The sequence below is a fragment of the Pelodiscus sinensis genome, chromosome 29 (genome assembly GCF_052426305.1).
Source record: "Pelodiscus sinensis isolate ZL-2025 chromosome 29, ASM5242630v1, whole genome shotgun sequence".
Lineage (NCBI taxonomy): Eukaryota > Metazoa > Chordata > Testudines > Trionychidae > Pelodiscus > Pelodiscus sinensis.
In genome coordinates this window covers 8,026,327-8,039,302 of record NC_143080.1, presented here as the reverse complement: position 1 = coordinate 8,039,302, position 12,976 = coordinate 8,026,327, and the positions used below count along the sequence as shown (strand labels likewise).

General features: G+C 56.0%; 1 protein-coding gene across 9 annotated transcripts in view; it reads left to right on the top strand.

Moving 5' to 3' along the window:
- ETV4 (ETS variant transcription factor 4) overlaps nucleotides 1-12,528 on the top strand; it is a 64,966-nt gene extending 52,438 nt beyond the window's left edge. For 6 of the 9 annotated variants that reach the window (XM_075911130.2, XM_075911129.2, XM_075911128.2 and 3 more), the window contains 5 exons: nucleotides 2,031-2,105; nucleotides 2,218-2,391; nucleotides 3,904-4,073; nucleotides 7,620-7,721; nucleotides 9,930-12,528. In XM_075911130.2, the coding sequence (XP_075767245.1) occupies nucleotides 2,031-2,105; nucleotides 2,218-2,391; nucleotides 3,904-4,073; nucleotides 7,620-7,721; nucleotides 9,930-10,151 (743 nt within the window). In that variant the 3' untranslated portion in view covers nucleotides 10,152-12,528. The remainder of the gene's footprint in view (nucleotides 1-2,030; nucleotides 2,106-2,217; nucleotides 2,392-3,903; nucleotides 4,074-7,619; nucleotides 7,722-9,929) is intronic. The other 3 variants (XM_075911133.2, XM_075911132.2, XM_089773952.1) reach the window with 1 other exon arrangement.
- The last annotated feature ends 448 nt before the right edge of the window (nucleotides 12,529-12,976 follow it).

Here is a 12,976-nt window from a genome sequence, read left to right as displayed (position 1 = left end):
GCAGCGCCCCAGCGCTGGGTCACGCTCCGTCGTTTGACAACCCCTGGGTTACAGTCACCGGGCAGGCTGTATGGGCTGCGTGGAACCCTTAAAAACTGCTAACCTGTGCACCCGCCTGGGTTTTCCCTTCTTCCTTTCTCTGCTGCTCACCCAAGCTGCCCATCTTTGCATGCAGCTCTCTCTCATTAACCCGGGGGGGCCCAAGAGCCGGCCACACTACACCTGAGACAGAGGGCCTGTGGTAGCATGGGGCCCTGCCGGCCATGGCTGCCCATAACTCCCCCTTCCCCTGTAACCAGTCCTGCCGACAGAGAGAGGCAAAGGGGGCGGCTGCCCCAGGATGCAGAGATTCAGAAGGGCCTGGGACTCCCGGCGACATCCCTATGGCAGCAGCAGCAGCCAGAGCGCCAGGACCTTTAACTCGCCGCCGGAGCCCCGGGCTGTGTGCTCCGGGTGACTCGGGGTCGGGTGGGGGTGGGGGAGGCATGGGCAGTGCTGAGAGCTGGATGCTCCGGCCTTGCCCCTTCCACCCAAGGCCCCCAACACCACTGGGAGCACAACGCTAGACTCCCCACCTCACTTTGCCCAGCGGCCTGGCAATTGTCAGCCCTCCGGTCTGTAACACTCAATGCAGCCCGGTGTGTCATCACCCTGAGCCTTAAATGAAAGGGAAATAGCCACCTGTGAGGGGCTAGCACCACACCATGTGGCATCTTAGCTTCCCAGTGGCTGATTAGTATGGGCGGAATGGCCACCAGGGCACCTGTGCTTTTTCCTGGAGGCCTCTTCTTTCCAAAAAACTCCCTCTTCTGTCTCCACACCTACCTTTTTCTGAAAGAGTTCTTTCAGAAAAAGCGTTCTTCCTCACAGAACGAGGTTTACCCGTGTCGGAAAACCCCTGCGTTCTTTTGATTTTCTTTCGAAAGAATGTGATTGCAGCATGGACGGAGATGAAGTTTTTTCAGAAAAATGGCAGTTTTTCTGGAAAAAACCCCTGTAGTCTAGACCAGTGTTTTCCAACCAGTGGTACGAGTACTCTTAGAGCTGTGGTTCTCAACTAGTGGTCCATGGTGACTTTTTTGGTGGTCCACAGGAATGTGGTCCACAGGAACATGGTCCAAAGTCACACGGTGTGAGTAGGCGCCGCCATTAGGCTGTTTTACACCGTCATCCACCTAGGACGCAACCGCGTTATGTTGCCAGTAACTTCCATCTGACGCTCTGAGCGTCAGTGTAGCTGCTGCCGTCGTGCTGAGTGGTTGCTGTGTCGTTCGTCCTGTGCTACATGTGCTGGGGGTGATCCACAAAAATTTTTTGATTGGCCTGGTGGTCCGTGGACTGAAACGAGTTGAGAACCACTGCCTTATGGGTACTTGAGAGAAGTCTGAGGGGGGTACATGAACACAACTGAAATTTGGAGAAAACTGAGTTTTTGTTTGAAGTTTTACAGCGCTTTATTATTTTTGTACTTTTTGCACCCAAAAATTTCATCGCCCGCCTGGCTCCGATTAAGTTGTTTAAACAAATGTGTTGCAATGGTAGAAAATTTTTGTGTGTGTCTGAAAACTGTAGGTACTGGGGGTACTTACAATCTTTTTTTTTGTAAAGGGGGTACTTTATAAAAAAAGGTTGAGAAACACTCTCTAAGACTCACCTTCAGTTGGGGTTGAGCAGGGCTTGGAGGTGGGGGGGAAGGTTGTGAAAGGGCACGATCTCGGAAAAGGGGTGTGGTTTTGGGAAGAAGGGGCGGGGCTTCGGCTGCCTTCCCCAGATGTGCCTTCACCAGCTGTCCAGGTCATCCTGGAAGAAAACTGCTTTGTGTGGTGTCGTAAGCGTACATCCCTTTAATCCGTGGCTACTGGAAACGTGGCGAGAGGACAAGCCCGAGAATGGGCGGGAGCTAAGATGGGATCTAGATTCTTGACTGGCCTGGCTGCTTTTGGCCCTGAGGGCCTGGCCTCGTCTGACAAGCAGGGCTGCCCTGAGGGGCTTTGTGCCTAGCAGTGACGTGTGTGTTGATCGTTCTGTAGATGTTCCTGGCTGTCCTTCCATGTACATGACCGCGGAGGGGTACCCGAGCCACTCAAACCCCGAAGGGACAGTAGGTAAGAACCCCCCCACGGCACTGTCGCTTCTGCATCTGCTCCTGCAAAGGGCCTCATGCCAGACGGCCGCATGGCTGTGTTCTCTGATTGCCCCTGCGGCTGTCTCTTCCAGGCTTCTACCACAAGCCGATGAGGCCGTTTGCTGATGATGTCTGTGTCGTCCCGGAGAAGTTCGAAGGTCAGGGAGAAATCCGGGTGTCTTCCCAGGCTTGGGGTCGGATGAGGTTTCCCCTGTGTGGCCATGTGAGCCGGCGTCCTCACACGACCGGCTCTGCTTGCCTTACGCGTGAGCCTCTCCCTTCGGTGCCACTGCACCTGGCTGTACGAGACATGCCTGCTCTGGGGCTTCCGGGGTGCTCGGTTTCTGCATTTTCCTCGCAGCAGGCGGACTTTTCAGGAAACCCTCTTGCCAAGGTCACAGCCCGGTTGCTAGTGCCAGCTGAGCACAGCCGCCCCAACCCAGCTGTTGTTACCAGTGCTGTTCCCTCTAATTTATCCATTTCAGGTGGAATCAATTTTGTTATGTGCACCAAGATATGTGCACCACTAATCGAAACACAGACTGGAGGCTTTGGGGGCTCTGCTAATCAATTGGGCTGCACTGGAATCTCTCCCAAGTGCTCAGCTTACAGGGAACACTAGTTACCAGTCGTTCCACCCAGGCCCCCCTAGAGCCACTGCAGCGTTGTCAGGATCCCTCTGTGGCCAGGCGGCAGCGTGTCTAACCTGAACTCATGCACAGTCCTGACAGGCAGCCTTCACCCTCCCTGGGTCACCACTTCGTGCCAGGAACCGGGCCCTGCATCTGCCCAGAATCCTGGTACCTGCATTTCTCAGCCTCTCTCCGCATCCCATGGGGGATTCATCCTCCCCCACTGGAAGCCCCCGGGCCAGCCCTGCCTTTGTGGACATTAGAGGGGGAGATTACTTAACAGGCTTAGATCCTGGGCACCAGCCAGCTGGGACGGCTGCACGTGAGCAGTTCTCGAGGAGTTGCTGGTGATCAGTAGGGTGACAGTCTTGGAAGGGGGCAGTCAAGCTCGGGGGGCAAAGGCACATTTGGTCTAAAACTCTAGTTGTGCTGAGTTCTCTAAGCCCTGTTCTATACTACGGCTTTATTTCAAAATAACCCCCGTTCAGTCGAATCGATAAGCGGAGAGTCCACACAAGCAAGCCCGTTATTTCGAAATAACTCCTGCTTTTCTCGAGGAATACCGCTAACTTCGAACTCGTTATTTCGAAAGAGCGGTCGTGTGGACACTCCGGGGCTGCTATTTTGAAATGACGGCTCCCCAGCGTAATTGGAACAAATTACTCCCCAGGGCTTCCTGTTGAGGTAGAGCACCCACATGAACGGAGCCTGCCGCCGACTAATCGCGAGGCTTCCCCGTCGTGCGGACACGCGAGTTCGATTTTGTTAAATCGGGAGTTATTAAATTGATTTTAGTTATTTTGAAATAGTTCCCGCGTGTAAAATCGACAAGGAGTCCTGTAGCACCTTATAGACTAACGGGTATATTGGAGCATTAGCTTTCGTGGGCAAAGACCGACTTCGTCAGATGCCCACGAAAGCTTATTCTCCAATACAACTGTTAGTCTATAAGGTGCCACAGGACTCCTTGTCGCTTTTGCAGATCCAGACTAACACGGCTACCCCTCTGAGACTTGTTCCTTAGTGTAGACGCCCTAAGAGGGCAGCTGGTTCCTTTAGCACCCATCTCTGGAGAATGGGTGACAGGAGAGGGCCCTTCTTATGAAGGGACATAGCAAAACCTTTTGTGTTTGTTCTGCCCTGCAGGAGACATCAAGCAGGAAGTGGGCGGGTACCGGGAAGGGCCCCCCTACCAGCGCAGAGGGTCTCTACAGCTCTGGCAGTTCTTGGTGGCTTTGCTGGATGATCCAACCAACTCCCACTTCATCGCCTGGACCGGCAGAGGGATGGAGTTCAAACTCATTGAGCCTGAGGAGGTGAAAACACTTCAGCTTCTACTCATGCAGCAAGAGGGGCCCCAAGGTTGCACGATTCATTCTGCGGATCCCTGGGGGCAGGGGCCTTTGGCACATGTCTGTAAAGTCTTCTGACCATCAGGGTGGTTAAACATTGGAATAAATTGTAGAGGGAGGTTGTAGACTCTCCATCACTGGAGATATTTTTGAGCAGGTTGGACAGACACCTGTCAGGAATGATCTAGATCAGTGGTGGGCAATAATTTTTGAAGGGGGGGGGGGGTCCACTTCAAAAAATTGTGAAGTGGTTGTGAGCTGCTCCAGAAGGGGCGGGACCTTGACAGGAGGGGTGGGGCATCGAGCAGAAGGGGCGGGGCCTCAGCTGGAAGGGGTGGGGCCTTTAAATAGCAGGAGTTGAAAGCGCTTGCGCCTCCCCTGTGCTCTAGAGGGTGCTTGCTCCTGCAAGGCAGGGGACTGGACTTGATGACCTCTCGAGGTCCCTTCCAGTCGAGGTGTTCTATGATTCTATGAATCTAGGGCTGCAAGTTGCCTTAAGAGGCCCCACTGGAGCTGTGGTTTTAAAGGAGGAGGCCATGGCAGCTGAGTGCCTGAATAGCCCATTCTTAGGATGGCCATCCCCGACATTCGAGCAGGTGCACAATCAGGGTCAGTGGGTCCCCAATACAGGAGATGGGTTTCCCCTCCAATCGCTCACTCCTTAGAGGCTCATAGTTGCTAAAGGGAGCTGCCGTGGGTGGGTCTCTCAGTTGGCCTCTTACCATGGGGTTTTGTGTTTGGGCTGCCGCTGTCCCCACAGAGTGTGTGCCACCTGCCTCGCAGTCAGTGCCCATTACGGTCTCTGATCTGAGGCAGGGGCGTGCCTCACTGCTCACCGCATTTGAAAAAAGAATCCGGGGGAAACCATGTCCTTGCCGAGGGATGGATGGATTCGAAGTGCCATTAACAGAGAGATCGCTTCTAGGGCCACCAAGTTCCAAACAGAGCAATAAACTCTGATAATAGCTGGGAGATGTGTCTGGAACATCCATTAATGTCTGGATCTGATTTATGGCTGTGTTTAGCGGCTGCTGTAGCTCATCTCCAGCCTCTTACGAACATGTGCAGTGCAGATGGGCTGAGTCACTTTGCTGGGTCACTCCGCTATTAATACTCGCTTGCAAGTGTTTTCTCAGCATCGTGCTGGTATAATAGCTTAGTGCTCGTCCTGCGAGGCTGAAGATGGTTTCAGGTGAAGTGGCCCTTTTCCAGTGCTGACATATGGGCATGGCTCACCAGTATATAGGCACCGGCTAAAACAGCCAAGCACTTTGCATTTTGCCATGCATTAAGTTTGCAGATGATACCAGGCTGGGAGAGGTTGCAAGGGCTTTGGAGGATGGGATGATCATTCAAAATGATGGGGACAAACTAGAAAAATGATCTGAGGTCAACAGAGCAAAATTCAACAAGGGCAAATGCAAAGTACTCCACTTAGCCATGGTCTACACTAGGGCTACGTCTACACTGGCATGATTTTCCGAAAATGCTTTTAACGGAAAAGTTTTCCGTTAAAAGCATTTTCGGAAAAGCACGTCTAGATTGGCAGGATGCTTTTCCGCAAAAGCACTTTTTGCGGAAAAGCTTCCGTGGCCAATCTAGACGCGGTTTTCCGCAAAAAAGCCCCGATCGCCATTTTCGCGATCGGGGCTTTTTTGCGAAAAACAGTACTATGCTGTCTACACTGGCCCTTTTGTGCAAAAGTCTTTCGGAAAAAGACTTTTGCCCGAACAGGAGCAGCATAGTATTTCCGGAAAAGCACTGATGATTCTACAGGAGATCATCAGTGCTTTTGCGGAAATTCAAGCGGCCAGTGTAGACAGCTGGCAAGTTTTTCCGCAAAATCACATGATTTTGCAGAAAAACATGCCAGTCTAGACACAGCCTAGGGGTATGTCTAGACTACATGGCTCCGTCGATGGAGCCATGTAAACTAGTTTACCCGACATAGTCAATGAAGCGGGGATTTAAATAATCCCCGCTTCATTAAAATAAACATGGCCGCTGGGCTGTGCTGACGATCAGCCGATCCGGCACAGCGCAGCAGTCTAGACGTGGATCTGTCGGCTGGGGAAGCCTTTGCCGAGTGATCCCTTATGCCTCGTGAAACTTATGCCGCTTCATTGACTATGCCAGATAAACTAGTAGTTTTTCATTGACTATGCCGGGTAAACTAGTAGTTTTTCATTGACTATGCCGGGTAAACTAGTAGGAGCCATGTAGTCTAGACATACCTTAAGGCTTCATTTCAAAATAACCCCCCTTTGGCCAAATTAATAAGCGGAGCGTTCACACAACCAAGCCTGTTGTTTCGAAATAACGGGCCACTTATTTTGAAATTGGTACTCCTGCTTTTCTCGAGGAATAACACAGATTTCGAAATAGTCCTTTCGAAACAGCGGTAGTGTGGAGGCTCCGATGCTGCTATTTTGAAATAACCATTCCCCAGAGTAATTTGAACGAATTATCCACATTAACGGAGCCTGCCTCAGACTAATTTTGAAGCTTCTCCGTAGTGAGGACATGCTAGTTGGTTTTTGTTAAATCAGGAGTTAAGTCGATGTAAGTAATTTCAAAATAGTTTCCTAATGTAGACATGCCCTTAGAGAAAAACAATGAGTTTCACACATACAGAATGGGAATCGACTGTCTAGGAAGGAGTCCGGCAGAAAGGGACCTAGGGGTCACAGTGGACTTCAAGCTAAACATGAGTCAACAATGTGCCACTGTTGCAAAAAAGCGAACATGATTCTGGGCTGCATTAACAAGTGTGTTGTGAGTAAGACACGAGAAGTCATTCTCCCTCTCTACTCTGCGCTGATTGGGCCTCAACTGGAATGTTATGTCCAGTTTTGGGCACTGCATTTCAGAAAAGATGAGGACAAATTGGAGCTGGTCCCAAAAAGAGCAACAAAAATGATTACGAGTCTAGAAAACATCACCTAGGAGAGAAGATTGAAAGAATTGGGTTTGTTTACTCTGGAAACGAGAAGACTGAGAGGGGACAGGAGAGCAGTTTTCAAGTACCTAAAAGGGTGTTACAAGCAGGAGGGAGAAAAATTATTCTCTTTAACCTCCAATGACAAGACAAGGAGCAATGGGCTTAAATTGCAATGAAGGAGGTTTAGGTTGGACATTAGTAGAAACTTCCTAACTGTCAGGGTGGTGAAGCACTGGAATAAATCGCCTTGGGAGGCTGGTGAATTTTCATCATTGCAGATGTTTCAGAGCAAGTTAGACACACACCTGTCAGGGATGGTGCTTGGTCCAACATTGAGGGCAGAGGACTGGACTTGGTGACTTCTCAAGGTTCCTTCAAGTTCCAGTAACTTGAGGCCATTTAATCCGCCACTCAGAATCCAAGATTACCAGCCCCCTCAAGCCCCTGGCTTCCTGTCGCTATGCTGAGGGATTGAGGAGGCAGTGTGAACGGAGCTCACACACACACACACTCACACACACACACACGTGCGTGTCATGCGCTCCTTTCCCTGCTGTTGTGTCCCGCAGGTGGCCAGGCTGTGGGGTATCCAAAAGAACCGGCCAGCCATGAACTACGACAAGCTGAGCCGGTCCCTTCGCTACTATTACGAGAAGGGCATCATGCAGAAGGTCAGTGGGCGAGGGGCAGCCAAGTTCTAGGCCCTGCCCTGACACGTGTCTTGCTTGTGATTGGAGGCCTTCGCTGACTCCCTAGGACAGTTCAGAGCAGCGTCCCCATGCCCCGTGATTTTGGGGGCCGCCTCATCCGTCCTATGGACGGGCCAGGCACGGGGCGGCAGCAAGGGGTCCCCCCCCGCCACATCAATTGGGGCTGCGGGAGCTGGAGTGGCCTGGCAGGCTGCTCCATTCTGCCCCGCCCTTCCGGCCCGCTGCGTTCAGCTGCTCAGCGGCGGCGGGACCCCACGGTGCGCCAGTTCCCACCACCACGGAGAAGCAGGGCGCAGTGGGCTGGGAGGTGGGGAGTGGAGCAAGCTGCCTGGCCGCTCTGGGGACCCCTGCTGCCACCCTGCACCCAGCCCCCGGCAAGCCTCCAACTTGGGGGAGGGAGAAAGGGGCGGAGCCGGGGTGGGAGGAGCAGCTCAGGGGCGGAGCTTGGGGAAGGGGCGGAGCAGAGCTGGGGCCCGTGTGGGATTCGTGCCTAGGCCACTGGAGATGGGGGGGGGGGGGTCGCCATAGGCCTTGCACCCTCCTCGGGATGGCCCTGGCTGGCTCATGGCCAGTTTTGAACCCCCCTGATGTCCTGAGGTTTCTTCTTTCCCTGCAGCCTTCTCGGGGGCCTGCCATTCGCAGAGCAGGCAGCAAAGAAACCCACTGAGGCAGGGTGAAGGAGCTGGATCCGGACACCGGGAGGGGTGGGGGGGGTGTCACGCTTCCTCCATGTACGCCTGCCCCGGGGAGCAAGGGGGAGTCCTGTCCAGGCCAGACAAAGCGAAGAGTTTTGGGGGGAGGCCAAAGCTCTAGAGTGTGTTCCCCTTGGGGCAGGGTCTGTTTCTTCCTGCCTACTCACAGGCGCTCCCAGAAATAACAACGCTCAGGGCACCCATGAGAGAGCCGGCAAGGCCAGGCCGTTAGAGCTATAGAAAGGCTAATGGTGGCCCCTGCCCTTGCGCGCCGGGCACCTCCGCCGTCACCTCCCAATTCCAGCAATGGAAGATCAGCCCTGGGGAATCCTGCTTCTCGTCTCCATCCCGGGTCTCCATCCCGACAGCTAAAAGGCTCTTTTGGCCCTCCCTGATTCCAGCCCCCCTCTCTCCCCCCGAGAACAGCTGTGCCTAGCACGGGGGTGGGCAAAAGAGCCTCCGTGGGCTGAATCCGGCCTGCCGGATCTGGCCCGCAGAGGCCCTGCTGCTCCCCCCCCCCACAGGCTAATTAGGGCTTGGGGGCGGGGGAGCACACGAAGCCTCCTCCCGCCCTGCCAGCCGCCCGTGGAGCTTTGAAGCGCCGTGCGCTGCTCACAGGGCGGGGGCAGAGCGGAGGAGGCTTCGCGCGATCCCCCCCCCCAGGCCCTAATTGGCCTAGGGGCAGGGGAGTGCGGGAAGTCTCCTCCCACGCCAGGGGCATGGGCATCTAGGGGGAATGTGGGGAGGGGGGCAAAGACACTCCCTCACCCCCAGATCAATCATTGGCTGGGGGTAGGGAACCCGGAAGTGTCTTGGCCCCGCCCCTTCTGCTTGATGTCCCGCCCCTTCCTGTGTGGCCCGGGGCCACTTCAAAAATTTCCGAAGTGGCCCCCAGCAAAAAATGATTGCCCACCCCTAGCCTAGCAACAGCCCCAGCCTGCTCGGCAGGTTATGGCATCACTGGGCCTGCAGCTATTCCAAGTGGCCCTAGCGCACCATGAAGTGGTGAAAACTCCCACTGAGCCGCGAGAGCCTTTCCTAGCTCAGCGGGGTCCCTCTCCTTCCCCACTGAACAACTCACCTGCCCATGGGGCGAGTGTGACCCCCACGGCTGCTGGGTGTGGGGCATTGTCAGGGATGGTGTAGACGGAGCTTGATCCTGCCTTGAGGACGGGGGGCTGGACAGATGACCTCTCGAGGTCCCTTCCAGTCCTCTGATTCTATGATTCTATGATTGTGCTGTGGAGGGACATTGAGACCGCTTACAGAGTAGGAGAACGAGTTTGCTCTATAGCCTCAAAGTTGGCTTTCCAGCCTCAGCTGGGAGCCGGCCGGCTTTTAGCTCACGCTGCAGAGCTCTAGAGGTCGCAGGTTCGGGCCCGCCTGTCGGCGTTTATGCCGTCACTGGTTGGGGGCAGCTGGCTGCCTGCCGAGCGAGAGGGACAGACACTGCAGCCTTGGCCGTGTCTCCCTGCAGGTGGCTGGCGAGCGCTACGTGTACAAATTTGTGTGCGAGCCGGAAGCGCTCTTCTCCCTGGCCTTCCCTGACAATCAGCGGCCCGCCCTGAAAGCCGAGTTTGAGCGGCAGATCAGCGAGGAGGACACCGTCCCTCTCTCCCACCTGGACGAGAACACGGCTTACCTCCAGGACCTGGGGGGCCTCCCGCCCCAGCAGTACAGCAAGGGCTACCCCTACTGACACGTGCGGCACAGCCACACGGTGCGTGCATCGGTGGGGACGTTTTGTTAGTCATCACTTCGCGTAGGAGCCAGCTTGGACTCGTGGAAGAGCTGCCGGGGAAGCAGGCAGAGGAGATGCAAGATGCAAGCCCTATCCTTGGACCGCTGGCCAGCAGCCCAGGCTCTGACAGACGCTGGCTGTTCCTCCTTCCCCTCCGGGTGTGGGCCCAGACCTGGTGCGATGGGACCGGCGCTCTCCGCAGAACAGAAACCTCTCGGTGCGGCCGGAGCAGAACAGCCGCTGGTGGAATGTGTGATTGTGCCGCATGCCGTGCCTCCGTGCGGTCTTTAGCCTTGACCACCCGCCGAGCCGGGTCAGGGGTGGGGCAGAAACGGGACCCTCTGGGGCTCTGCCCTCTGATGTTATGACTCTCTGAACCTGCTGTTTGTTCCCTCCCCTCCCCTCCCCTCCCCAGACACAGGCTGCTCCGAAGCGGCGCTCAGACACCCAGCCTTCCCGCAAGCACTGTTCTTACCCGCGCTACTTCTTACCTGCTGGGCACAGGCCTGCCCCCAGCCGGGCCCTACGGAGCTGGAGGTTTCAGCTCGCTGCGTAGTGGGAACGGGGGACACGTCTTCCCTTGGACACGTTTGCTCCGGCCTTGGTGCCTCCTTGCTCAGGATGCTTCAGCTCTGGGCTGCTTGGCGTTGGAAGCCGGTCGTCCTGGTAACGATAGGAAGGGGACCGGCTGCCCAGCCGCCAGCGCTGGCGTGGGTCTGGTCTGCTTACAGGCAAGACCACCCCGGGTGAGCCACGGAGCCCCTCGATGGGTCCTGCCTTGGGCAGGGGGCTGGACTTGACGACCTCCTTGAGGTCTCTTCCAGCTCTACTGGCCTGGAGTGTGGCTCTGAGCCCGAGGAACCCTGCAGAGAAGGGGGGATTTGAGGGTTAGGGAGCAAAGCCTGAGACAGGGCCGGAGGAAAGGGAGGCCAGGGCCCACGCCCTGGGCTGCTGGTGGCCCGGGACTGAGCAGGGGTTGCCTACGACAGCCAAGTGCTTCGAAACTCAAAAGCTTCCCCCAACAACATCCACGGCCATTTTGAGAGACCCGTTAGCATGGGTCAGAGCTGCTGTCCCTGGGTCTGTGGGGCAGCCCTGGAGGTTAGACACTCCTCTCTACCTCCAGGCGTGAGGCATCTGCTTTGCGAAGAAGCCCCACGCTCCTTGTTCCTCTCTAGCGGCCCTTCCCGGATGGGAGGGAGAAGTTGAGGAGACGCTGTCAGGTCAGGGGTCCCTCCTGGCTCATGGAGGGGGAGATTAGGAGACTCTTTACCGGCCTTCTCAGGGCGCGGACGCTTCCCCTGCCCACAGTGCTCAGCGCCTCAGGAGTGCCCGCGGAGCAGGTGGAGCAGTGGAGTTCCCGCTACTCCCTGGCTGACACTCAGCCAGGGTGTTGGTTTGGCCTCTGTGGCAGTTTCAGGGCCAGCCTTACCATGAGGCAAACTGAGGCAGCCGCCTCAGGTGCCAGACTGTGGGGGGCGCCACTAGGACCCAGAGTGTAGAAAATTGCGTCTGTTGCCGGTGCAGAGGCTGCATAGCAGAGCAGCGCCGCGAGAGGAGTAGAAGAGGGAGAAGGCAGAATTGAGACCTTTCAAAGTTTTGGCCCAAGCGAGGGAGCATGGGGGCGTCATTTGAGCTCCCCGCCTCAGGTGCCAAAATGTCGTGGGCCAGCCCTGGGCAGTTTGGAGGGAAAGTCCTTGAGGAGGCATCTACACAGCAGCGTTATTCCGAAATCACATCGTGCGCGTCTGCGCCGCCAGCCTTGATTTCGAAATAACCGCGAGCGGGAGGACGTCTCTCTCTGGCTCATGGTGACCATCGTTTCACGAGGAGCAAGGGAAGTCGGAGGGAGAGGGCTCTTCCTTCCACTTCCTGCTGCGTAGACAGCGCCAAAAGCCGAGCTGAGCTACTCGTAGCATTGACGTAGCTGAAGTTGTGTAGTTTCGTTCCACTTTAGCCCGGCTGTGTAGACGTGCCCTTAGATTGCTTAGGAGGCTGATTTCCTGGGCGTTTCCTGTCGGTGCAGCGGGCAGAGACCCTCGCTTTGGCCCTGCAAGGTCTGGAGGGGAAGCTCTCCCTGCCCCATAGGGCGGTGGGGATGCCTCAGCCTGCTCCTCTACACCCTCGCGAGACCCTCCCTCCACCTCTGCCGGCCCCACCTGCCTCCGGCCCTTTGCTGCCTGCAGCCCTCGCCCTGCCCACGTCTCCCACAGCGAGCACTCGGTCTCCAACCTGCCCCCCCAGCAAAGGTGAACCCCTCCCACTGGCATTGCTTCTTTTTATTATTTATGAGTGTAAAAAATGACTATAATCAATAAATTGGTCTATATCTTTGGCCGGTGCCTGTTTATTCAGCTCCCTGGCTCCTTCCGCCTTTGCGCTCCTCGTCACACGGCCCACATCGTAGGGACCGATTCCGCCCGGTGGGGGAACGTGCGTTTACTTTCCAGTTCGGGGTCGGCCAAGGGACCGGCCCTGCCCAGCACTCTGGACCCTCGCGACCTGTGACGGCGCGTCGGGGAGCCCCCGACCCTGCACCCCCGGAGCAGCAAGAACAGACTCCGCCAGCCAGTAGAACAAAGGGGATTTATTGCTTCTCCACGACACAGCACCGCATAGATGTGATGTGGTTGCAGGAGTCAGGGCCAGGATGCATCCGACCCCTTGGGTTAGGGGGTCCACTGCCCCCCTCAGCACTCAGCTTAGTCTGTTCCCTTCATGTTTCCCAGCCAGAAACTGCCTCGCTCTCAGACCCTGCCCCCCCCCCCAAATGTTCGTCTCTG